Source organism: Canis aureus, chromosome 15, assembly GCF_053574225.1.
Source record: "Canis aureus isolate CA01 chromosome 15, VMU_Caureus_v.1.0, whole genome shotgun sequence".
Lineage (NCBI taxonomy): Eukaryota > Metazoa > Chordata > Mammalia > Carnivora > Canidae > Canis > Canis aureus.
In genome coordinates, this window is record NC_135625.1 from 40,029,839 (window position 1) to 40,054,445 (window position 24,607).

General features: G+C 43.1%; 1 protein-coding gene across 15 annotated transcripts in view; it reads left to right on the forward strand.

Annotated features, from left to right (window-relative positions):
- Nucleotides 1–24,607, forward strand: part of TACC1 (transforming acidic coiled-coil containing protein 1) — a 119,828-nt gene that overhangs the window by 48,607 nt on the left and 46,614 nt on the right. For 4 of the 15 annotated variants that reach the window (XM_077849213.1, XM_077849221.1, XM_077849222.1 and 1 more), the window contains exons 2-3: nt 12,541–12,727; nt 13,679–13,794. The exons of 2 other annotated variants lie outside the window; for them this stretch is intronic. In XM_077849213.1, coding sequence (XP_077705339.1) covers nt 12,567–12,727; nt 13,679–13,794 — 277 coding nt within the window. In that variant the 5' untranslated portion in view covers nt 12,541–12,566. Of the gene's footprint in view, nt 1–12,200; nt 12,728–13,678; nt 13,795–24,607 lie in introns of those variants that run through there. 9 more of the 15 variants (XM_077849224.1, XM_077849215.1, XM_077849217.1 and 6 more) reach the window with 5 other exon arrangements.

A 24,607-nucleotide genomic window follows, 5' to 3' on the forward strand; every position in this document is an offset into this window, starting at 1 on the left:
TTCTTTTCCCTTAGACGTATTTAAAATACTTCTAAAACAAAGCATAATGTTATTTGTATAAAAAATTATTTGCCGTATAAAACAGTTCAGGTTGCCTTTTAGAATGAGGTGAGCTCCATCCTGGGCATGAAGCCTACTTTGAATGAATGAATGAATGAATGAATGAATGAGGTGAATGTGAGGTGTGGGGGGAGTTTTGTCTTCATTACACATACCAAGTATGTATATCCTTTAGGGTTGGGGAGAAAGCCTAGAATTTATATTTCCTGCCAGAAAGGTGTGAGTCCTAGTTATACAAACTTTGGTGCCTGACTGCACCTTGAGCAATCCCTAATGTCTCAAGGACTCATGTGATCATTTGAAAACAAGGATATTCAGCCCAGTGCTCTCTGGTAAAGGTCCTTTCCATTTAAAAGTTCCTGTGGCTCAGTGAGATCTAGGGTGGATGCTTAGTTTGGAGTCACTGACTTCTCATTTGTTCAAAAAACAATTTAAAGTGAATACATTATACTCAGGCATTATCAATGCTTTGGCAAAAGGAAGTAGAAAATCCATACAGTATTACCATATCTTACATGGCGAGGTACTCAGAATAGTAAGGATAACCTTGCTTATGGTACTTCTGTAAGATAACACAACAAAGTAATTGACTATGAGTCTATATGAAAACAGTTTCTAAAAAAAATATTTTATGAGTACCAGAAATCCTTATTAACACCAGTTGGTGTTAAAGCCAAAGAACAACAATGATTAATTTATTTATAGAATGTGAGTCACTTATGATTTTAGCCTTTGAATTGGCAAGATACTCATTTTTATTATATAGCATTTCTGGATGTATAAAATCATATGATTTTCAAGACATATTCAAGAAGAATTAAAGATAATATTCTCCCAAAGAAGATTATATCCTTCATATAATATCACAAACATTCTTGCCTGGAAAACTTGGCCTTTGCAGGAAACAGAGTGTCCCTCTTCCCTTCAGTTTTTTCATCTGCATTTGTCATCTCTAAAGATGATACTGCCTAATTTTCAGAAGGGCAGTATTACAGCTGAGGTTATTACAGTAGGGGGAAGGGTGGGCTCAGTCCTGTTTCTGGGCTAGTTAGAGCACCTCATCCACGTGGCAGGCTTGAGTCTCACTCATTTAATATTGCCATCCAAGGGAGTTTAAGATGCTAAAATGCCCCAAAAGAGGTTGTATTGTGAAGGGGGAGGTGAGGCTGCTTCTCACCAACAGACTTAATGGTACAGTGGCACAAAGTTGGACTTTTCTTTCTTTTTTTTTTTTTTATTAAGATTTTATTGATTTATTCATGAGAGTAGAGAGAGAGAGAAAGAGACAGGCAGAGACACAGGCAGAAGGAGAAGCAGGCTCCATGCAGGGAGCCCAATGTGGGACTCTATCCCAGGTCTCCAGGATCTCAGGCCCTGGACTGAAGGCGGCACTAAACCGCTGAGCCACCCAGGCTGCCTCTTTTTTTTTTTTTTTTTTAAAGATTTTATTCATTTATTCATGAGAGACACACAGAGAGAGTCAGAGACATAGGTAGAGGGAGAAGCAGGCTCCATGTAGAAAGCCCGATGTGGGACTTGATCCCGGGATTGTGGAACATGCCCTGAGCCAAACGCAGACCTCAACCACTGACCCATCCAGGCGTCCCTTTTTATTTCTTTCTTACATAACAGCCCTCAGGTATGCTGGTCCAGGGCAGCAGGCTGCTCTGCTCCGGGTCAGCCTGGCTTGGCTCCGTCATCTGTCTGTTGTTCCATTTCCCAAGTGTGATCCTCGTCCACACTGTAGTAGCTGGCTCAGCACCAGCCCACAACAGGGAGGCAAGGACAAGCAGCTGTCTTTTTAAAGACATGCTGCCCCAAAGTTGTGTCTGCCACCTGGATCACATCCCACAGGCCAGAACGAACTTAGGAGACCACACCTTCCTGCATAAGAGGCAGGGAAATGTGGCCTCTACCTGCTGGCCATGTGCCCAGGGGAAATGGGGGCTCTTTCACCAGAAGAAATAAGGAAATAATGGCCATCCAGGGAAGGTAGGCTGTGGTCTGGTGGTTGTGGAAGTCTGAAGGATAATTGTAATGAGGGTGTCACTTAGATTATCCCTAAGGCACACGAGACTAGAGAAGTGTTACGGTTTTTATTTATCTTAATTAAAATGTATACGTGTATGTATGTGTGTGTGGTTTTTATTTTTTATCTTAATTAAAATGTATACGTGTATGTATGTGTGTGTGTGTGTGTGTGTATTTACACCTGTACTGAAGCATTAGAACCATGAGTTATGTTTCACACTTTGTATAGGAGGTAACTTCCAACAGTTTCATCAAGCTGCCCACAGTTAAAATTTTTCATTGCCTTGTGGAAGATAGAGGAGGTCAGTGCCTCAATATATCGATATTTTCACTTACAAGTTGAAGCCTTGCTGGGCACTCCTGAGCCACAAGGATCTCTTTTGCCCTCTGGGCAGGGTTGAATTTACCATGAAGGACGCCTCACTTGGGCAGGCCCCCCCTACAATCTCTAGAGGGGCCCTCACCTTGTATTCACAAGATTCTTTTGGGGTTCTCTTAAAGAGAGCTCCTCAGATTCTTAAGCTTCCTGCTGCACAGGCCTGGGCCTTGGCAACCTGTCCCATGCCTCCGTCCCCCACTGAGCCCCACCACAGTTCCCTCTTTGTTCCAGATGCGGCATGGCTAGTATAGTTGTCCTCCTTTACCCACTAGGGATACATTCCCAAGCCCTCAGTGGATGCATAAACCACAGCTAGTACCAAACTCTATATACACTATGTTTTTTCTTATAAATACCTATGATTTGGTTTAATTTAGCAGTTAGGTGCAGTAAGAAATTAACAACACTAATTAACAATAAGCTAGAACTATTATAACACCATGCTGTAATACAAACCATGTGAATGTGGTCTTTCTTTCACGATGTCTTACTGTACTTCACTCACCCTTCTTGTGATGATGTGAGATGTTAAAATGCCCATGTGATGGGATGAAATGAGGTTAATGACATACACATGGGGACCTAGTGTTAGGCTGCTGTTGACCTTTAGACCATGTGTAAGGAGAATCATCTGCTTCCAGACCCTGGTTGATTGCAGGTAACTGAAATTACGAAAAGGAACATGGTGCAGAAAAGGGGTCTACTGGAGTCCAGTGTACCTCATCAACATGGTTTCTTGGAAGACACCACTCTAAAAGGGAAGTACCCCAAAAGAGATAGATGGTGAACCTCATTCTTTTGCTCCTTCCACATAAAGTACATTTTTGCTATCCTGGCTCAATTTTGTACGTCCTTGCAGATGTTCATGCGTATCGGTAGGAAGTCCCTGGGAAAATCTCTTTTTTAATGGCACCTTGGCTCCCCAGGCAAATGCCTCCCTGTAATGAGGGTGTCACTTAGATTATCCCACAGGCTGCCCACAAATACCTGCAGCTCCACCCTTCTGCGTGTCATCCAAGCTTGCTGCTTCTTGTATTAATCTCTCGCAGGTCTGGGTTCTCCGTGTAAGGGCTCCTTTGGTTAGAACTTCCCTGTGACTGTTGGAGGAATCCAATGGCTCCATTTTCAGGTTCAGAAATTAATCTTTAATCAGCCTTAAAGCATTGTTTTTGGGGTGGAACTTGATGGTATGGGGACAAGGTGGGGAGAGATGGGTGCAAATAAACACACCTGCATGTGCACACACACAGACACACATGCACATCATTTTGCATATGATTGCAGAGAGGTCACAATCTTCTGAAACTCCTCTTGCTAACCCCTGCTCTAGAAGTTGAAAATGTATGCAACTTGACCTGTTTTTTTTTTTAAGCCATACTAATACCTTCCTCATAATAATATACCCTCCAATACCAGGGGCTAGAGGATGGGGATTAGAGGAGATAATTCATGTTAAGAGTGCTTAGTATAGTGCCTGATACATAGCTAGCAGTGATAATTGCTCATCTCTCTGCCAGGGTTTCGATGATCTTAATATTTTCAGGAGTTCCTTAGGTAAAAACAATAATAGCTTTGGTCATTTGCCTGTTGTTTGCCTTTTAATTTGAAGGCAAACATTTAGAAGCTTTACTCTTCTTATGTAGCCAAATCTGCAATCTTTATTTTATGTGTGATTTCACTAATTACTTGGAAGATTGGACAGTCATCCTTCTGACAGAGCTTTGACAGATTCTGTTGCTTCTAGATTGTTTTCTCCCCATGGTTTGATTATTATTACTTAGCATTCTAATCCATCTGGAATTTATCTTGGTTATGCTCTGGGGTAGGGGTTTTACTTGGTCTCTTTCTCCATTGCCAACCACCTTATTCCCCAACCACGTATTAAATAACCTTCCCCTCCCCACTGGATTATAACATCTTCTTTACATATAATAAATTCCTATATTTTATAAGAGTCTCTTTCTTGGCTTTACATTCTGTTTCACAGAACAAGGATATGCCTATTTTGGCATAAATGTGTCTTAATATTTTATAGACCTCATTTCCTTCTTGACTTTTTTTAAAGAATATAAAATATGCTCACTTGTTAATTTTCCTAAATAAAACTTTGGAAAATATTGACAAATCCCAAGAAAAAAAGCCCTAGGAATTTTTATTGAAATTGCTAATATTAGACTTATTAATTGGGTAGTATTGCCATCTTTAAATATTTAGTTTTACCAAGTTGACACATTGTAATGTCTTTCCATTTATTCAGCTAGTTGGTTAGCTTATATTTATTAGAGAAGAAAATGAGCAACGTGTTAACATTTGGAGTTTAAAAATATTGTAACATACTTAAAAAGGACAGGTTTCCCTTCTTCCCACTTTGTACTATAGCAGAGAAGTTAAAGGACTTATTTTCCTTCAATTTTCACACACATGTGGTTTCAGAACTCAAATAGAGCAGTTAAACTTCTGCTTTAAGAAGATAAAGGCAGGGGCAGCCCAAGTTGGCTCAGCGGTTTAGTGCCGCTTTTAGCTCAGGGCCTGATCCTGGAGACCCGGGATCAAGTCCCATGTTGGGCTCCCTGCATGGAGCCTGCTTCTCCCTCTGCCTGTGTCTCTGCCTCTCTCTCTCTCTCTATCTCATGAATAAATAAATAAAATCTTTTTTTATTTTTTTAAAGAAGAAGATAAAGGCTGGAAGTACCAGAAGGCTTCATATCATGTCATGGAGTCTGCTACTTACTTTCCCACCTTTTTCTCTTAGAAACACGGGAAGGTTATGTCACAGAGAATTACTGTCATGAAATCCACCCCTCATCCCCAAGTGAGGATTTAGTAGAGTGGGTGTCCCAGTTATTTTGGAAAGCTTTTTTTTTTTTTTTTTTTATTTTGGAAAGCTTTTTGTGGTTTTTTATTTTCCATCTGGGTGCAAACTCCTCCTCCCTGCCAACCATCCCCTCTAACCACAGCCATCTCTGTTGTCCTTTCCAATTGTCATCTCCATCTGTTATCTTCCAACTTCTTAGTGACGATATTTCATAAATCGAAAGTGGGACATGTATTTACAAGGAGAGTGGGTATAATATTTGATATCAGAATGATCTCAGAAAACCTGGGTCATGCGATCAGTGTTGCTGTATTGCTCCAGGTGTGTTATTTGGGAGATTTATTTTCCAGGTAGGGTAAAGGAAAGGGAATAAAATGGCTGCAAGAGAAGGAATACTATTCTATTTCAATTTCCTAAATTCCTTCATCCTCTTTAACACAAGCCTTAGACTCCATCCTCTGCCTAACCAAGGTAAGTGAAGTAATCTAGATCTCTCAAATTTGGAGTAATGTTCATTATTAGAAACTTACAGTCATAAAAAACTTAAGGGTTTCAGATAGTTTTCTTGTCTGAGGCCAAACACGCAAAGCTGCCTGATTCAGAGTGCCCACTTTCCTTAATGTCTAACCTACTGAAAAGGAATATAAATTCAATAGAAGAACACAAAATGCGCTAAGTCAATAACAATAATTTTACAAGATGGTCTACCTGTTTAACAGGCTTTGTAATTGAAATAATGCTGTTTAGCCAGAAAAACCACTTATATCTCCTGGAATGGAAGATATTTCTAAATTTAAAGATCGTTCACTGCTTTAACTAGATCTTTTATGTTCATTCTTGGCTTATTTTCAACTTTGGATTTGTGGTAGTTGGTGGGAAGAATTAGGGATAATATTGAGGTTTTTTTTCCTGACTTAGAATTAACAGACCTATTTCTGTTTCGGTCCTTCATACTAAACAACTGTTTCTCTAGTACTCTTCCATGCCAGGGTAGAGCTAAAGTGAACTTTCTCATAAAGTCAATAAACATAGTCACAGTTGTCTGATGGGGATGAGAGAGCGCCTCACAGAACTGGCTCTTAAATGACACTAGTTCAGTGCAAACATCATAAAATAGATTTAGTTTTTTTTTTCCCTACTTCCCAGTGAAGCTGACATAGTATAACTCTGCTATAAGTCTGATTGTGATCTGTGTTGAATGGCATAATTTCTGGGAAAGTCAAACTTTACTTTTGTGATACAGAACGAAATAGATCAGAGGGTGGACCTGACAAGAGTTATTCACCAGAGCAAAGCTTAGACAAAGGTCTCTGAGCAGGCCTTAGGTGGGGAGCATCTTTAATAGAGGCAATCTAGATCCCTTTTAATCTGGAGCTCTGAAAGAGTATTAACTATGGACATAAATCGGGCTTTTCTCTTAAAAAAATTAAAAAGGATGGGGCACCTGGGTGGCTCAGTGGTTGAATGTCTGTCTGCCTTTGGCTTGGGTCGTGAACCCCAGAACCTAGGGTCCTGGGATTGAGTCCCGCATCAGGCTCCCTGCAGGGAGCCTGCTTCTCCCTCTGTCTCTGCCTCTCTGTGTGTCTCTCATGAATAAATTAAAAAAAAAATTAGAAAGGAAGTTCTCTTTATGATATAATTTTCAGTGTAAATGCATAGCACAAATTCGGATTTGGGTGTGTTTGGGTAGTAGAGGGAAGGCTGTGATTCTAGGTGGCCTATAGGTAAGAATAACATCTGATGTCGCAAGGTTAAGACTGTCATGTTAACACATTTGCATATGTCAGATGCCCTTATTGGCCATCTTTTCTTGTGCAGACATCAGCATATTGTTGCCTGGTTAGATTATAGTCGGTCAGAAAAGCAGGTAAGCCTGAAGCCAGGACTGCAACAGCAGGAGTGTCTAGCTGACCCAGTGGCAAGCTACCGAGCGGCTGCGAGTACGTTTGCTTTCTTCCAATCTGATAGAGCGCCCAAGATCCTGACAGGAGACTAGCATCCTAGATTCAGCTCTGGCACCAGTTAGCTGTCTGACTTCAGGCAAGTGGTTGCCCTTTCTGCCTCAGCTACCTCATCTGCAAACAGAATAAGAAAACCTGCCCCGCTACCAGAGAGAATGACTATAAGGATCAGATGAAACTTGATTGATACAAGGTTCTGTTAAATCATTATGTCCTAGGGACCTCAGGAGAGTGTTTTGCTTGGTGAGTGAGGAGAGAACATTCAGGAATCAGGTTGATAGAGTAACCACATGTAGGGAATTCCTACCATGTCTTGGAAACCTCATCCAGTGAACAAATGGCTCTCAAAAGGCAGGGCTGGGGAGGGGGAGACTTTCTGTGGAGGTTCCACTGAGGCATGTCAACCGAGTTGCTGTTCTCCGTTTCAGTTTTGCACAGGCCAGTGCTTTTTCCTTTGGTTACATCATCAATCTGGCATGCAATCATAGTTGAGTTAGATGTATCTCTCGCTCACCAGATTCCTAAATTGTGAGAGAATACAGATACATTAACGGCTTTGTCTGCCTGCCTGACCTTTCAGTTTTCCCTGTGGCGACTTCAGCGCCAATCCCCTCATGCCATGCTGGCCCTATCCTCCTCCCTGGCCTCCTCCACCCCCTCAACATCATCTCATAGCAGATGCTTTCTCATTTTACTGGCTGTCAGAAACTTGGTTTCCTTAGCAGTAGATTTTCCTGTCCTTCCCCTGTTAAAGTGTTCCCATCATGCTTGGATTGCTTACAACTCTGATACTTCTTGAACAAGTGGAGTGAAAGCTAAGGACACAACTTTCAGTTCTGCTTCTTCACCCTCCCAGGGAGAGGGCATCCGCTTCCTCTAAGTAGTTTGGGGGCAAGGCAATGTGATTCTACAGATCTCCCAATCTTGACTCCTTCCCTCCCAGCTCCCAGGTTGTTACCAGAATGATCTTTCTAAATGGAAATGTTACTTGCTCAAAGCCTGATGACTCCCCTCTGCCCATCTAGGTTCCGCAGGCCACCCAGCACACAGATGGCTTTATTTTTGTCAGGTACCATGTTGGCCTCCACAAGTTTTAAGACAATTTAAATTCGTTAAGAACATTAAAGATGGATTGGAAGATGTCTTATAAAATCCATGATTTGAGTTTCACTCAGGAGAATGTTAGATGGCAACACTGGACACCAGGAACTGGGTAGGACTGCCCCTTAGCCACAGGCTAGCAGGGTTCTCCAGATGGCACAGCTACTACTATGGCCTCAACACTCCTTTATGTTAGTTACCTAGGGAGGCTCTTGTGTTTGCTTCCCCCACTACAATATCAAGTTCAACCTGAGTTAAGATCAACTCTTTTTTTTTTTTTTTTTAAAGATTTTGTTTATTTATTCATGAGAGAGAGACACAGGCAGAGGGAGAAGCAGACTCCATGCAGGGAGCCCGATGTGGCACTTGATCTCGGGTCTCCAGGATCATGCCCTGAGCCAAAGGCAGACGCTCAACCGCTGAGCCACCCAGGCATCCCAAGATCAACTCTTTTTTTTTTTTTTTTTTATTGGTGTTCAATTTACTAACATACAGAATAACCCCCAGTGCCCGTCACCCATTCACTCCCACCCCCCGCCCTCCTCCCCTTCTACCACCCCTAGTTCGTTTCCCAGAGTTAGCAGTCTTTACGTTCTGCCAAGATCAACTCTTTATCAGATATACAGGATTTATACCAATTAGGCCCCAACTACATCTGCCTCCAACTCTTGCCCCATCCATATGGGCTTTTCCAGAATAGCAATGCTATGAAATGATTAGTTGTTTGCCTGTTTGAGTTTGCTTACCCATACATTTTATTTTATTTTGTTATTTTTTTAACCGAAGAGACCCATCTTGCAGATCCCTCTGGAGCATCCATTACAGGGATGGAGTGTGCCTAGCCTGACCACACCACAATTGTGGAGTGGGAGTTAGTTACATTTCAGATTTTCATTTCATATGGATCCAGAGCTTCTGAAAAGGGCAAGAAGCAGAGGAAGGAAAAGAACAGATAGGGCCCTTTCTGTGCTTTTGGTCATTTCCAAAACAAATTAGTTTCATGTGGTTACATGGTCATGTATTTACAGACATTCTGCTCTGTGATGCTGAGGCTGTAGCAGCAAAGTGGTTTACCTCAATTAGGATATCTGTTTTCCAATTTGCCTATTCTTTCCAGAATTACAGGAAAATTGATATATCAGCTTCATTACTTGAACTTCTAGACAATAAAATAAATTCAAGCTACTGAATTACTTCCTTTATTGCTGTTCACATTAAATCCAGAAGCTTGCAGAGGAGCGATGTTCAGAAACCTGGGCATTTGCTTCTCTAGTTTCAAGAAATTGCTGTATAGGTCAGGCTTTATCTTACTGGTGCTATTACTTACTCCACGTTCTACTCTGTGCTGGTTCCGAAACTTGATTTCCCCAGGAGGAGTTAGGCTTTCAGAACTTATGTCATCCTAGCCAAACTCATAAGGTCTATTACTAAACTAGAATATTCCTTTTCTGTTCATTTACTCAATACCTACTAAGTGTGTGGCCCTGTCCTAATGTCTGGTGAAACAAAAATAAATAAAAAATATGATGTGGTCCCTGCCATTTAGGAGCTTATGGTCTAGAAGTGGTATATATATATATATATATATATATATATATATATAAACAAACATATTATATATTGTGCGTTAAGTGTAGGGTGACCTGACATCCTGGGAACATCCTGGTTTATGCTTGCTGTCTGGTATAACTATTAATAGTGTCCCCTGTCAAAACCATCTAAGGGCCACAGTAAAGGTTTCTATGAAAGTTTGAGGTATAGAGATGGTAAAAGCAGGGAGAAATCAGCCTGTTCTCCTAGAGTAGACACTCGAGTTGGGTGATGAAAGCAGTTTGAGCAGTCCAGGTCTGGGAGCTCAAGGTAGAAGTAAGGGGGAGGGGAAAATGTGCAAAACTCTGCAGGCAAAAGGGAAATTGTTCCTGAAGCAACAATTAGTCCAAGCTAGTCATTGTTTCCCAAATTTATCCTGTGAAAATAATTCCCCAAGATATTTGGTAAAAAACACAGATCTGGTCCTGCTGGTAATCTGGATGAGTATTTTTAAAGAAGTGTTCCAGATGACTCTGGGACAAACTGGAAGTTCAGAACCAATTCTATACTGATTATGGCAAGGCATACAAAGGGCTGGGAGTAAAGAGGAACAGAAACAGCAAGACTAGAGCATAAGTCACCTATCAGTCAGGTGGGTAACCTCCAGTGGGAAAACCCTCAGAGATAGAACAAGTTGGAAGACAAATACAGTAGACCTATGAAAAATGGACAGTGTGGGAACTATATGTCAGTCACAGTAGGGATGCAGAGGAATGAAAAGATGTAAGAACTACTCAGGAGGAAGAATGAACAGGACCTGGGTTATGCCGGTTACTGATTTACATGGGGTAATATGCAGTTCCAGGCATCAGAACACTTGTGTCAAATCCAGGAACCTGGGGGACCTTACATTTTGAAGGTTTAAATAGTCAGCCATACACCTAAACAAACAAACAAAAAAAACCCAAGAACTGGAGAATATTGTGACGTATTTCATGTGGACCTAAAAAAAAAAAAAATCCTGCTTATTTCCCATTGTTGTAGTCTTCAGAACAGTCATGACAGTTGTGTTTATCTCTGGGAAGGGCATCCTGACACCCCAACCGTTTTATCTAGACTTCAGGCAAACCTCTGCCCTTCTCCTACGGTAAGACTAGTTGCCATGCCTTATCTTGCGTTATTTTTGCTTCTGTTTTTGTGATCGAATGTGTAAGACAGTCATGACTTCTTAGCAGGGCCAACCCCTTTCAGGGGAGATGGTCTCCTGCAGTTTCAGCATGACTTTGTTCCTAAATTCTGGAGCTGCTCTCTCTGCGAGAACCTGCAGCCACCTTACATTACGATTCACCGCAAACTCGGGAAATTACAATAGTAGAAGAAACGCCTTATCCAGGCTAGGAGATGGTGAAGCCTGGTGTTTGTAGTTTGTGGCAGCGGGCTTCCTTGGTGCGTTGGAAACTCTGAGGGGAGTAATCCCTAGATGGAAAATGAAGAAAATCCAAGGAGAGCTTTGCTATTTTCCTCTGCCTTCCAGCATAAAGAGGGTTTTTATTTCGAAGGCTACCTTCATCAGGCCTGTTGGCATACTTCTGAACCAGCAAACGAAGTCAGAAATCAAAGACATAGAAGTTATGAAGAGAAAGCCTCTAAAAAGGAGAATGGGAAACCGAGCAGGCTGTAACCTCACAGGGTAATTTAGCACCCTTTACCCGAGACCTGGCCCCAGAGCGTCCACCAGCGCGGTCTGGGGAGGGACAAAGCATCTACAATTCCCGTGCTTGGCTGCTTCTAGAGCGTTGCTGAGGAATTTCCAGATCCTGGGAGTGACAGGGCCGGAGGCGAACAGCTGAAATCTTCCACGCTGTCAAAGTCAGGGAGGGGGAGAAGCACCAGGCAACGGCGGCCTCCAAGTTTGGTTTTGGTTTTTGATTTTTTTTTTTTTTTTTTAATAAGGGGCTTCCTTTCTGTGCGGCCCAATGTCACAACGCCATTAGGTCACAGTAGCAAGAAGAAGAATTAAGAAGGGAAGGAGGACGCGTCCAGTGCGCGCGGACCCAGAAAATGGATCTTCCCGGCTGCTGCAGCCGCCGCGGCCCGAGCGGTGGGGGCGCAGCGGCGCTCGGCGGCTCCGAGTCGCAGCGGGGCAGCCCCCTTCCCGCAGCCCGGGCGCGACCACAGCGGTGCCGCGGCGGGGGGATCGGGCGGGCGCGCCGGCGACTTCAAAGGCCCGCCGCCGCCGCCGCCCCCGCCCGCGCGCGCCGATAGTACGGTCCGAGGGGGCGGCTCCTGGGGCGCGGCGCCCGCCGCAGCTGATGCGCGCCCGCCGGCCGGGAGGCGGGAGCCCGAGACCCCGGAGCCCGAGACCCGGAGCCCGAGACCCGGAGCCGCCCGGCGCCGCGGCCCGGGGACCTGAGGAGGCCCCACGAGAGGCATCGCCCCGGCGGGAGTCGCTGGCGCGGAGGTGGCCGCGGCCGCGCCGCTCGGGAAGGAGGACGAGGAGGAAGCGGCGCTGCCTGCGGCCGAGAGGAAGCGCTCCACCCGGGCCCCCGACGGCGCTCGTTGAACCACATCCGCGCCTCCGCTGGAAACGCTTACGGGCGCCTGTCACCCGTTCCCTCCATTTTGAAAGGGAAAAAAGGCTCTCCCCCTTCCCCTACTCTTAGGAGCTGGAGCCCGAGGAGCCGCGCTCATGGCGTTCAGCCCTTGGCAGATCCTGTCCCCAGTGCAGTGGGCGAAATGGACCTGGTCCGCGGTGCGCGGCGGGGGCGCCGGAGAGGAAGAGGCCGGAGGGCCGGAGGGCGACCCCGAGGACGAGGACTCGCAAGCCGAGACCAAATCCTTGAGTTTCAGGCAAGTACACGCATCCCCGCCGAGATGCAGACGTGCTGCCATCCATCCATCTGCGGCTCATTCTGTGTGCGTGTGTGTGGTCGCTCGCCCGCGTAACCATTGCCATCGCAGTGCTGCGCCCCTACCCGTAACCGGTTCCCCGCTGTGCATTCGGAAGTTCAGGGTGCTCGGTCCGGTGTCCCCTTTCCCCCAGTTCGGTACCAGCTTTCGGAACCTAACCCAGACTCCGCAGTCTCTCCGCATCCCGGTCTGCTTGTCACTTTCTCTAAGCTTCGAGACCCCAGCCCCCGCCCCTACACACACCGAGTGTCAGGGATCCCATCTGGTACAAGTTGGGGCCTTCCCTGTGGGGAAGAAGTCGCGCCCAGGCCCTCCTGGTGTCCCCCTGTGCCCCGAAAATGCAGCCTTGGTGAAGAAGGTCGCGTGATGACAGGCCCCTAGCAGCTGGTGAGAAATGGTGGTCTTTGCTGAGCTGTCACCCAGTGATTGAGGAAGGCAGGTGACAGTATTCTCAGCTTCGGAACGAGTGAGTTCCGGACAGGTAGAGGCCTGCCCAAGAAAAAGGCATCATGGCGAGAGCTGACTTAATTTTAAGGGGGAGGAGGCAATCTTAATTTTTAAATCTATGAAGAAGGGTTCTGGTGAGAATAAGAGTCTGTTGAAAAGCGCTTTGGGAGGGATGTCGGAAGAAAGGATGACCTCAAAAATAAATGGTGATGGAGAAAAGCCCCGGAACTGAGGAATATCAGGGAGACAGGCTGAAGGCGGGGAACGGCCCTTGGAGAAAACCCCACGGTGAGCTCCCACAGGCCAGTCCCTGCCTCAGCAGGGACTAGCGGGTTGTAAAGTTAGGCAAAAATGCTGGACATTAGCCCTTGTCGATATATAAACTGTAAAGGGTGTCGGAAATACCGTTGAAAGTGGTAATTCCTCATTTTTCCCCCTTGGCAGCTCGGATTCTGAAGGTAATTTTGAGACCCCTGAAGCCGAAACACCAATCAGATCGCCTCTCAAGGAATCCCGTGATTCATCACTAGGGTTGGCAGGACCAGAGGCCAAAACCCAAGGTAAAGAAAGGCTTTCATTTTCTGCCTCTCTTGTTTTAAAGTTTTGAAAATGTAAAGAGAGAAGGAAGAAGGTTAATTTAGGGCCACTTAAAAGCTTTGGATTGAGTAATTACGAAGAAAGAGCTGTTTTAAAGTTCCTGGCTTATTTTGAAATGTTTTTGTTGGTTTGTTTTTTAGGAATGTGGTGGTCAGAGGCTTTCTTCCTAAGTAGTTTGTACAGTTGCAGGATGAGATTATCATTATCGAACATTTCTGCTGGGCCCTTCCCCTCAGCCCCTAAAAAACAAAAGTGTGTATAGTAATGCGGAGATGGAGGTATGTTTAGATTTGGCTTTAGATATTTCTCAGGTTCAGTCACTTTCTCCAGGGGTGTGTGTGTGGCTGGAGACAAAAATTCTAGTTAAGAGTTGATCTTTGTAGATAAGAAGGTATCTTAAGAAGTTGTTTTAAAATTGTTTACCTCTCCCCTAAGCTACATAGGAATGGTGGGGAACCTCTCTGTCTACCTAAGAAAATCTGGCACAGAGATTGTCTCCTAGCCCCTTCAGAGCTCAACCTTGAGCCTGTCCTTCATCTACAAAAGCTTCTGATGTTCCATTTAATTAGCAGAAACCTTTTTTGTCACACAGCCAATTTTGAGTAAAATTTCACCTGTCCTGATAGAATCTGTTTATCCACTCAGTAGAGTGTGCTGTGATTCAGCAGTGAAAAAGTGTTGCTCTCACTGAGCTAACATTATAGATAGAGGAAGATGGATCTTTTAAAGGTTAAACAAGATATATATGTCAGCTTGTCCTAAATACAGCAGTGGAAGGAGGAATAGGGTGTATGGAGTAGGGATAAGAGATGCTGAAGAGTAATTAGGCGGAGCCTTGCCAATAAAGGAACTTGAGCAGAGCCCTGAGGGAAGATTGAAGGCACAGACTTGCAGATTCTTGGGGAGAGAACCCTTTCAGCAGAGGGAATGTTATCTGCAAAGGTCTGAAGCAGGACCAGCCTGGGGTGGGGTGAGGCCCCATGGTGGGAGGGTTTTGAGGGCCAGTCTGAAGAGGCCAAGTGTGGCTAGAGTGGAGTGACTAGGGAGGGAACAGTAGCTGAAGGTAACCAGATAAGGGGAAGTCTGGAACATTTTGTAATGGCTTAAAATGCCAGAAATGTATTCTCACAGATTTGGAGGCTAGAGGTCCAAAATGAAGGTGTCCACAGAGCCATGTTCTCTCCACACGTTCTAGGAAAGAATCCTTTCTTGTCTCCTGTAGCTTCTGGTGGTTGCTAGTGTAATTCTTGGTGTTCCTTGGCTTGTGGCAGTGTAACTTTAATCTCTGTCTCCTTCATTACGTGGCAGGCTTCTCCCATGTGCCTCTGTGCCTTCACATGACATTCTTTTAAGGACCCCAGTCAGTGAATACAGGGACCCTCTTAATTTGGTATGACCTCATCTTAATTTGATTACATCTGCAAAGGTACTATTTCCAAATAGGTCACACTCATAGGTATGGGGAGTTAGGAATTCAACTTTTTCTTTTTTCTTTTTTTTTTTTTTTTTAAGAGCTTTACAGCATGGAAGATGCACTTGTTATTTGTGGCTTTCTTTTTCCTCTCTTAAGACTGGCAGTTCAGAAAGGAGATTTGAAAGCTGGAAAGACCTATTTTGAAGCTTTCCCATCCCATTTAAATAATGCTCACCAGACATGTTAAGTAGTTATTTGAAAGTTACTTTGAATTGCTCTCAGCTTGGGAGGGCCCCTTCCTCGCCATTCTGTCAGCTGGTAGTCTGATTCATCTTGTCAGATTCTTTGCTAATTGCATAGAGACAGTCCCCCAGAACCATAGAGACCCAAATGTTTGTTCCTTCCTTATGCCACCGATTCTTTTTTAAATGTTTTGGTAACTTCTAGTTCACACTGTTTTTTTTTATTCTTTCTAAAAGTTTTTTGTCTTTAGAGTCATGGACCAGGGAAGCTCTGCGAAGTAGATCATGATTGAAGGCCATGTATTTGGTAGGGGTTGAAGGAGAGTGTACAATCTGGAAAATTACTACTCCATATTAAGAAATCTTTTCGTTTACGGTGTTTAAATAATAGGATGATTGCATATCAGCCTGGTAGTATTCTGCCTTTGAGAACTCTTTCTGCCTAACCTGTAAAGTTAGTTCAGAGTCTTGTTGATGACCTTATTATACATATACAAGGAAATACAAAAATACTCCCAAAGCCCAGGTCTGACTAAGAATGATATCAGTGAACAAAAATTCCTAGAGACTCATTTCATGTTAAAGTCTTAATTTCTGGGCTTGAATCAACTTCTTTCTCCTGAAATTGTTGATGATTTAACTCCTGATACAGTTAGTCTTTCATGTTTCTGTGATTTCAGGACGTGATGGAGCAGCAGGTAGAGATTATATAAGACTATATTTTCCGGAGGAATGATATTTGAGTTGTTAGTCAGGGGTTGGAGTTAACGTATGTAAAAGATCCTGGCTTCCTGGTATATGATGGCCCTCCAATGTGTGGGCTGTATACCACATACCATAGCCACAGCCCCCACCCCAACCTCCATCTAATTCTTTGAATGCAGGGAAACATCTACGTCTATACAAAGTTAATTTTCTTTTTATTGGGAGTTTTTTGAGGGGACTTACAGTATCTGAACTCTAATAATGCTTTTTGAGATAGGGTTATATGCTGTCCTAGGAATTAAATGGTAGATGAGGTTGTGGGGATTTTTTAAAGCCATAGATGGGAGCTGGTTTCAGACTAACTGCTAAAATAAAACTTGAACCAAAGAGGTTCATTGAAAAGACCACAGTAGTAGCTGTAATATTAAGGGCTGGCAATTCTGTGTTTGCTATCTGTCTGCCTTCCCCAACAAAGAATGTCTAAGCTGCTGGTGTTACTGTTGTTGTTCTTTGCTGAAGGATATATCAGTGAGGAGACTTCTTCACCTAAGAGAGGACTTTTAAAAAGGGTTCAATCTCAAGTGCATCCCCTTTTTTGTGGTGGACTGTGGTTTTTGTCCATTGTTTTGGACTATAAAAGCTGCAGTCCTCTGCTACTAGAAGCCTCCCCACCACACACACCCACACACAGCTTCATTTATAGTTTGTTACCTTTCTTTGAGAAAGAAAATATCAATTTCTGCTGAAACTATCAAATGCCCTTGGAATGACTAGTTGAATCTACCCTGTTTGATGTGTTAATTAGATGCCTCAGCATTTCAAAGACAAACTATAGACCTCCAGAATAGAAGGGTAGATAAATAAAATCAATCCATAGATATTTACTGCTGAAGGCCTAGGGGGAATGCAGAGTTGTTTGTTGACACAGTTTTGGTAGTCTAGCTCTGGAATCAGCAAGACTGGCTCATAGACCCAAATATGGCCTGCTGCCTGCTGTGGCCAATTATTAATCTGCCTGGGAGCTAAGAATTAGTTTTATATTTTTAAATGGTTGAAAAAAATTGTGCAGTGTGAAAATTATAGGAGATTCAAACTTTAGGGCCCATAAATAAAGTTTTGTGGGAATGCAGCCACAGGTTCACTCAGGTGTTGTTCTAATATGGCTGCTTTCACACTAAAGTAGCAAGGTTTTTTGTTTGTTTTTAAATAGGCTCCATACCCACTGTGGGGCTTGAACTCACGACCCTAAGATTCAGAGTCATATATATGCTTTACAAAGCCAGCCACGCGCCCCTCAAGGTTGAGTACTTGGAACAGAGACTAAATGGACAGCAAAAGCCTAAAATATTTACTGCTTGGCTCTTCACAGAAAAGTTTGCTGACTTAGATCCACACTTACGACAATTGTGATAAAAATATAAAACTTAAGTAGTTTGGGATAACTTTAAAGAAGGTGGCAAGGCTATCCATGATTAATTCACAATGAAGCATGGGACCAGGTGCCTTAGTACAGGCCTGTGTGGTTAGGTAAGGCTTTGGGGAAAGACTTGTTTGGGCTGGCTATTTGTCTCCCGTGTAAAACACAAATGTCATTGATCTGTCAGTATACCTGATTTTCAGTTGACTAAAAGATCCAAGGAGTTATGAAAAAAGGAAATTAGGGAAGAATGAAGAGAGTTTGGGAATCATTTAATATAAGTACAAGTATATATAGACACTAAACTTTTGCCCATTAAGTGTTTAGTGTATTTAATTATTTTAATTTAATGGTTTTAATTTAATTTAATGGTTTTAATTGGGTGTTCCCGAATTTATTTGACAATTGATGTGGTATATTGTTGGTATATGTTGTGTGGTTGAAATAGTTTATTTATTGGGTGTTTCAGACTACATATATGAGACATGGAATATAAGTCTTGTTAAAATGTAAGCCTTAGGTTTTTGGTTCTAAGGCTTTGAGTTTTATGTATAAGAAAATAATATGTAGACATTTTTCATTACGTGTTTATTGAAGTGTTCCAGTCGAATCCGTGAATATGGTTCTCCTAAGGATTTAGTTTAACATTCTCTTCCTGCCCCTACCATAGGGATTGCTTTATTAGAATTTCCTAGAAATAATACTAATAAGGACTCTTAATGTTAGTCCAGTAGTTCAACTCCCATGGCTCCTTCAATAACATCCTAAGCCATCCCCTATCTCTTTTATTTTTATTTGATTTTTTAAAATGTAATTGGCTCCTTCATAGTTCAATTTAAATTTTTATATTATTTTATATTGTAAGATGTTTAAGGCTTGAAAACCTCAGCAGCATGGTACATTTTTTTTTTTCCATGTAATGTTTTTAGCTCTCAACTTGGGAGATTCCTACTAGTTAGTAAATGGGATCAGAGCCATGTTTTTTTGTTGCTTTATTTATACAAGTGTAAATGAGCCATGTAGAGAGTTTCTGTATGGTGTTCCACCCAAAGAAAATGTCTTAGGGAGAAAGTATAGTTTTTCCAGCAGACACCTCAGAAAGTGCAGAACTGTAATTGAATAAAAAACTTAGGGGCAGGGGAAAAGTCTGCCTGTTGAGTATACATTTTACTAGATTTATTTATAACTATAAAGCAGTATTTTTCTTTCCAAATGAATAGTAAATTTGTGAGAAATGTTGTAAGGATGAAACTCATTTCAGACTTGTACTCCCCAGTCTGGGGCTTACCTGAGCATCAAAGCAAGGTAACTTACTTTGACAATCTGTGGTGGTTGGAGGCATCCGGTGTGTGTCTGTCTGGTTGGGGGCAACCCTTCCAAAATGATGTTGCTGCCATATAATACTCCATTTAAAAAAATGGATGTGGTCTAAAGACATTTAAACATTTAGGTTAAAGAGTACTCATAGTGTCTTTTTCAAGTGGGTTGTAACACTCTTCATAGGAAGTCCTGGCTGGCAGCATAAACCTTTTAGTCACACTCTCTAACCTCAGGTCAGGAATGGGAAGATCCTGGTTTATCTCCCCAAAACAAAACAGCAGTCTCCGTGGGGATGTGATAAATGAGGGTCACTTAACTGCCTAAAAACTGTTGCATTGGGCCTAGAAAGGGATTGCTGTTTGTAAGTTCAGGATCTCACTGTCACCTTTGCTTGTATGTAAACCTAATTTTATGAAGTTTCCTCAAACATGGTCACATCTCCAGGGGTTAGGTCACTAATGGCCAAATGGATATTTCAAATGAAAAAATGTAATCTGGCAGTTCTGTTTGGCAGATACAGATATTTTCCTAGCCAGTCCAGGTACCCTTTTTCCTATGTCATTGCTGGAGATAGAACAAATTACTGATCTCCACCTTTCCCACTATACGACTCCCACCTAGCAGAACACTGGCTTTTTCTTTCAGCTGAGTTTACTGAATGTATTGGAAGCAAGTAAGCTTTTTTTGTTTCTTTTCAGCATCTTGCTTGATTTTTAGAACAGTGATGCTATGAGATAGGATGCATGTGATCTCCATTCCAAGGATTGGAAAATCCAGGCCATTGTCTTTACTGTTAATACTAGACTAGGGTCTTAAATTCAGGGTTTTTTAAAAAATATATTTTATTTATTTATTCATGAGAGACACAGTGAGAGAGGCAGAGACACACAGAGGGAGAAGCAGGACTCTTTCCAAGGACCCCGGGGATCATGACCTGAGCCAAAGGCAGACAGTCAACCACTGAGCCACCGAGGTGCCCCTTAAATTCAGCTTTTAAGGTCACACATCCATAGCTTCATAGAACATATTATACAGCTTCTCTCCCCAGGGAATCCGTGATTCTCTGTCTTCACTGATTGAAGAGAAAACTTATCAGAGGAAATAAAGGTTCTTAAAATGTTGCCAAGACAGGGTTGTTTGCTCAGGGAGAGCATCCTTTAATGTATCCTGTTAAGTGATAGTAATTTTTTTTATAAGTTCCATAGGGGACATGTATTCACATTTATTAACTTGGCACGTATATATGTGAAGTATAAAATGTACTTCAGGAATTTTGAATATCAAATTTTGAATTTGCAGCAAAATTTAGATATAGAGCTTGAAGCAGGAAAGAAAGCGTTACAGGGTAAGCTGCTCTATTGAAAACATTTTGCATCTTTAATGCTTAGCTTCAGCTCATCAGTGAGAAATTAAGAGGGTGGGGACATATTCAGTAGTAGCTATTGCTTTCTCTCTCCACCTGTGAGTCACATGTGGATGAGAAAAGGCATCTGCATGGAGATGTATGCAGCCTCCTGGGACTCTGCATCTATTTTGGGATAGAGAGAGGAGGTTTTTTTGTTTTCTTTCTTTTTATTTTTTTAAAGAAGCTTTTATTTATTTAGCAGGAAGAGAGAGAGAATGCAAGCACTAGGAGTGCAAGCAGAGGGAGAGGGAGAAGCAGGCTCCCTGGTGAGCAGGGATTCTGAATGCAGGGCTTTTTTTTTTTTTTAAAGCTTTTAATTTTTTTTTTTTTTAAGATTTTATTTATTCATGAGAGACACAGAGAGAGGCAGAAACATAGGCAGAGGGAGAAGCAGGCTCCATGCAGGGAGCCCGACATGGGACTCAATCCCAGGTCTCCAGGATCACTCCTGGGGCTGAAGGTGACACTAAACCACTGAGCCACCCAGGCTGCCTATGAATGCAGAGCTTGATCCCAGGACCCTGGGATCATGACTAGAGCTGAAGGCAGATACTTAATTGACTGAGCCACCCAGGTGCTCCCAAAGAGGAGTTTCTTTCTTTTTTTTTTTTTTTTTAAAGATTTTTTTATTTATTCACGAGAGACACAGAGAGGGAGAGAGAGGCAGAGACACAGGCAGAGAGAGAAGCAGGCTCCATGCAGGGAGCCCGACATGGGACTTGATCCCGGGTCTCTAGGATCAAGCCCTGGGCCGGAGGCGGTGCTAAACCGCAGAGCCACCCGGGCTGCCCCACAAAGAGGAGTTTCTAAAAGGCCTATTAGTTACCTATTGCTGCATAACAAATTACTCCAAAATTTATTAACAGCTTAGAATATTATTTCACATAGTTTTCATAGGTCTGGAATTTGAGTAGCAGCTTATTAGCTCGGTGATTTGGCTTAGGGTTATTTGTGAGAATACGGTCACAGTATTGGCTGGGACTGTCATCATCTGAGAGCTTGATCGGGTTTGGAAGAACTTAGGTAGCTCACTGCTGCCTGGCAAGTGCTGGCTGTTGGTGGGAGGCCTCAGCTCTTTACCATGTGGGTGGACCTTGCTGTCTATGAGGTTGCTTGAGTGTTCTTCCAGCATGGCAGCTGACTAGCCACAGAGTGAGTGATCCAAGAGCAAGACGGGAATTGTAGTATCTCTTATGACTTGGCCTCAGAAGTCACAGTTATTTCCACAATATCTTTTTGTTTACACAGGTCTGTCCAACAGCATGATTGCCAGGAGATGGGATTCATCTCACTTGATAAATGGCGCCCTCATTGGGGACCATCTTGGAGGCTGACTAGCTTAAGACTCTTTCCTACTTTTTTTTTTTTTTTTTTTTTTTAAGATTTTATTTATTTATTCATGAGAGACACAGAGAGAGAGAGGCAGAGACACAGGTAGAGGGAGAAGCAGGCTCCATGCAGGGAGCCAAGGTGGGACTCGATCCCGGGACTCCAGGATCACGCCCTGGGCTGAAGGCAGCACTAAACCGCTGAGCCACCCAGGCTGCCCGAAGATTTTATTTATTTATCTGAGAGAGAGAAAGCTTAAGTGGGGGGCAGGAGCAGGCTCCCCACTGAGCAGGGAGCCCTATGTGGGGCTCCATCCCAGGACCCTAGAATCATGACCCAAGCCGAAGGCAGACGCCTAAACAACTAAGCCACCCAGGCACCCCTGTTTCCTACTTTAAAAAAAGCCAAACTTCTGCTAAACAGTGTAATTTCAAAGACTTCAGACTTTTTTATTACTCTCTTCCTCTGGGGCCTCTTTGCTGCTTTATCCACCTCTTCCTTTTGCCCCTTTTCTTAGAGTGCTGGAGCAGAAGAGATGGGAGAAATAACATGGTCTTCAGCCAAGGCCTCTGTCCTGTTGTGGAGGCATGTGATGTGACTGGCAAATCAGCTGCTGTTGCTCTGTCTGGAGGCTCCTTTCTCTTTTCCTTTATCCTGCATCAGCCCCCAGCTCCTGTGTGGGTGGTTGCTTCTTTGTGAGAGAGGCAGTTGGTATTTTGAATCCTCCAGTAATTATTTCTGAAGAGATGCACATTATGGTTGTTTGGCAGCAGCGGAGTGAAGTTACACAATTTCCCATCTCTGCAGAGGAGTCCCATCTGCTAGCACGTGCTCTTTCTCTCCACTCATCCTGCTGCAGGCTGCAGGCGTTGGGTTCGGAGGAGAAGTCCACAGGGAGGTCCTTCTACATTTTCTGTCTGTGGTGGGGGATTTCTCATGTATTCGAAATGTAACCTCAAACAAATCCAGACTTCTGAAACTCCGGGGCATCTCAGGAATGAGAAGAGAAGACGTATTAGTTATGGGAAGGGTTTCTGTGGAGAAGGTTTGGCTGCCTGGGTGGCAGACACTCAGGATTGGTGGGCTTTTCCCTTCTTTCATATTAGGATCTGGGCCTTCAGAGGACAGAGTTGGGTCTTTTTTTTTTTTTTTTAAGTAAAATAGCATAACATACTGGTTTGGAAATTTGAAATATTTTCTTTATCCTTAGTATATAAGCTTTTTCAGCTCATCAAGTGGCTTTCCATAGTATTCTTTACCTGTGGAGTGTTACATTTTACAGTGAGCCACTGTCAGGAGTTAGAAGCTTATCTCAGGAGAAATGGCATCTGGTGCTCTCTTACACTCTTACAAATAGCAATAAACTCGCCCCTGCCTTCTCCCCTGTCCCTCCCAGCTCCTGAGTAGTGTTTTATTTGGTGATTTTTTTTTTCTTTTTTTTTTTTTTGGAGGCCGTGGAGGAGGAAGTTTGGACAGTTTGTTTCTGTCTGGGTTTGGTCAGGAGTGTATGTGAGGGTGTGTGTGGGGGTGTTGGGTGTTGATGTTTTTCTGCTCTAAGTAGTGACATCTTAAAGTTACTGCATACCTAGGAGGATGTTCCGCATTTTCTTGCCTTGACTCACCCACTTGGAATCCCCTCCTTACTCTCGTGTTTCTGGGTGACCTGAGGCCTCAGTGGTTGTCAGGGGAATGTGAGCTTTGTAGCCTGTACCCTGAGGTTCTTTCTACCTAGCATTCCTGGAAAAGGCCTGCTGGTGCTGTTGTCCTGCCCCTGGGTAATACATCATGTCGACTTCTCCACTTTAAGGCCTGTGCTCTTGACCAAATGACTGAGAACGTACATATATAAAATATATTTAAGCTTTGGGGTAATCAGAGGGACTGGGAATTCAGACATGAAATTGGGAAAAAAACAAAAAACCTCGAATTTTGGACACTTGCCTAAATGCTAATATGTACCTTATTAACAGTCTCCTCAAGTCGGATCACTTTAGCAGGAAGGGGTGGCACAAGTGCCAGAATCACGCTCATTTCCCTCCTGAAGCCCTGATTCAAACACAGGAGAGTAGGGGGTGGAAGGGCAAGACCAAGCCATCCATACATTTGAGTGAGGAGAGCTCTTCAAAGGGAAGGGGTCAAATGAAGAACAAATGTTAATCCCTCACAGCTGTTGGTTTAGAGCTGCACAGCTTTACCACGACTTATATGTACCTTTTCTGTACATAAAAGATATCAGTTGAAAAGAGTCCTTTATTTGTCTGACATGCGCCCAGCAGTGGGCACTGATAGAGTGTCAGCTCTGCTTTGGGGGCTTGGGCGTAAGGCCCTTACAGAGCTGAGTTTGGAGGAGGCTAGCTGGCCTCTGTTTCCCAGGCTTCTTGGCCTCCTTGGCTTCTCCAGAAGTTTTAACAGCAAATAGATAGTTTTAATAAGGGAGTATGTGAAGGAGGTCTTGGAAGAAGTCAAATGTTAAAAACTAGCATTGAAAAAATCTTCCCCTCCCTAGACAGGAACAAAGCCAAAAGCCTTTTGAACTTGATGATTGTCCTGCCTCTAGGATGGTTCCTGTACTGTGCTATATCTGTTGTAGGAGAGAGGAGTGATGTCATTTTTTCACCTTTTTCTGTAAATAGAATTTAGCACATTGTAGGCTTCCTCAAGAGAAATTTAAAATTCCAAATTGATGTGATGGTGAGACCTACCACTTCTCTGAAGTTTGAGTTCCTACACGTGATATACATAAGAGACTATTTAAAGCATTTTCTGAAATACAAGTCTGTGGTAGAGTAGAATATTTTATTAGGAACTGCAGGATGCTGTGCTTGCTCTGAGCTTTTGAGCCATGTCCATTTTTTCTTTTTTAACAGTTTTATTGAGATCTAACTCACATATCATGCAGTTCACCCATTTTAAGGGTCTATAATTCAATAATTTTTAAAAATAT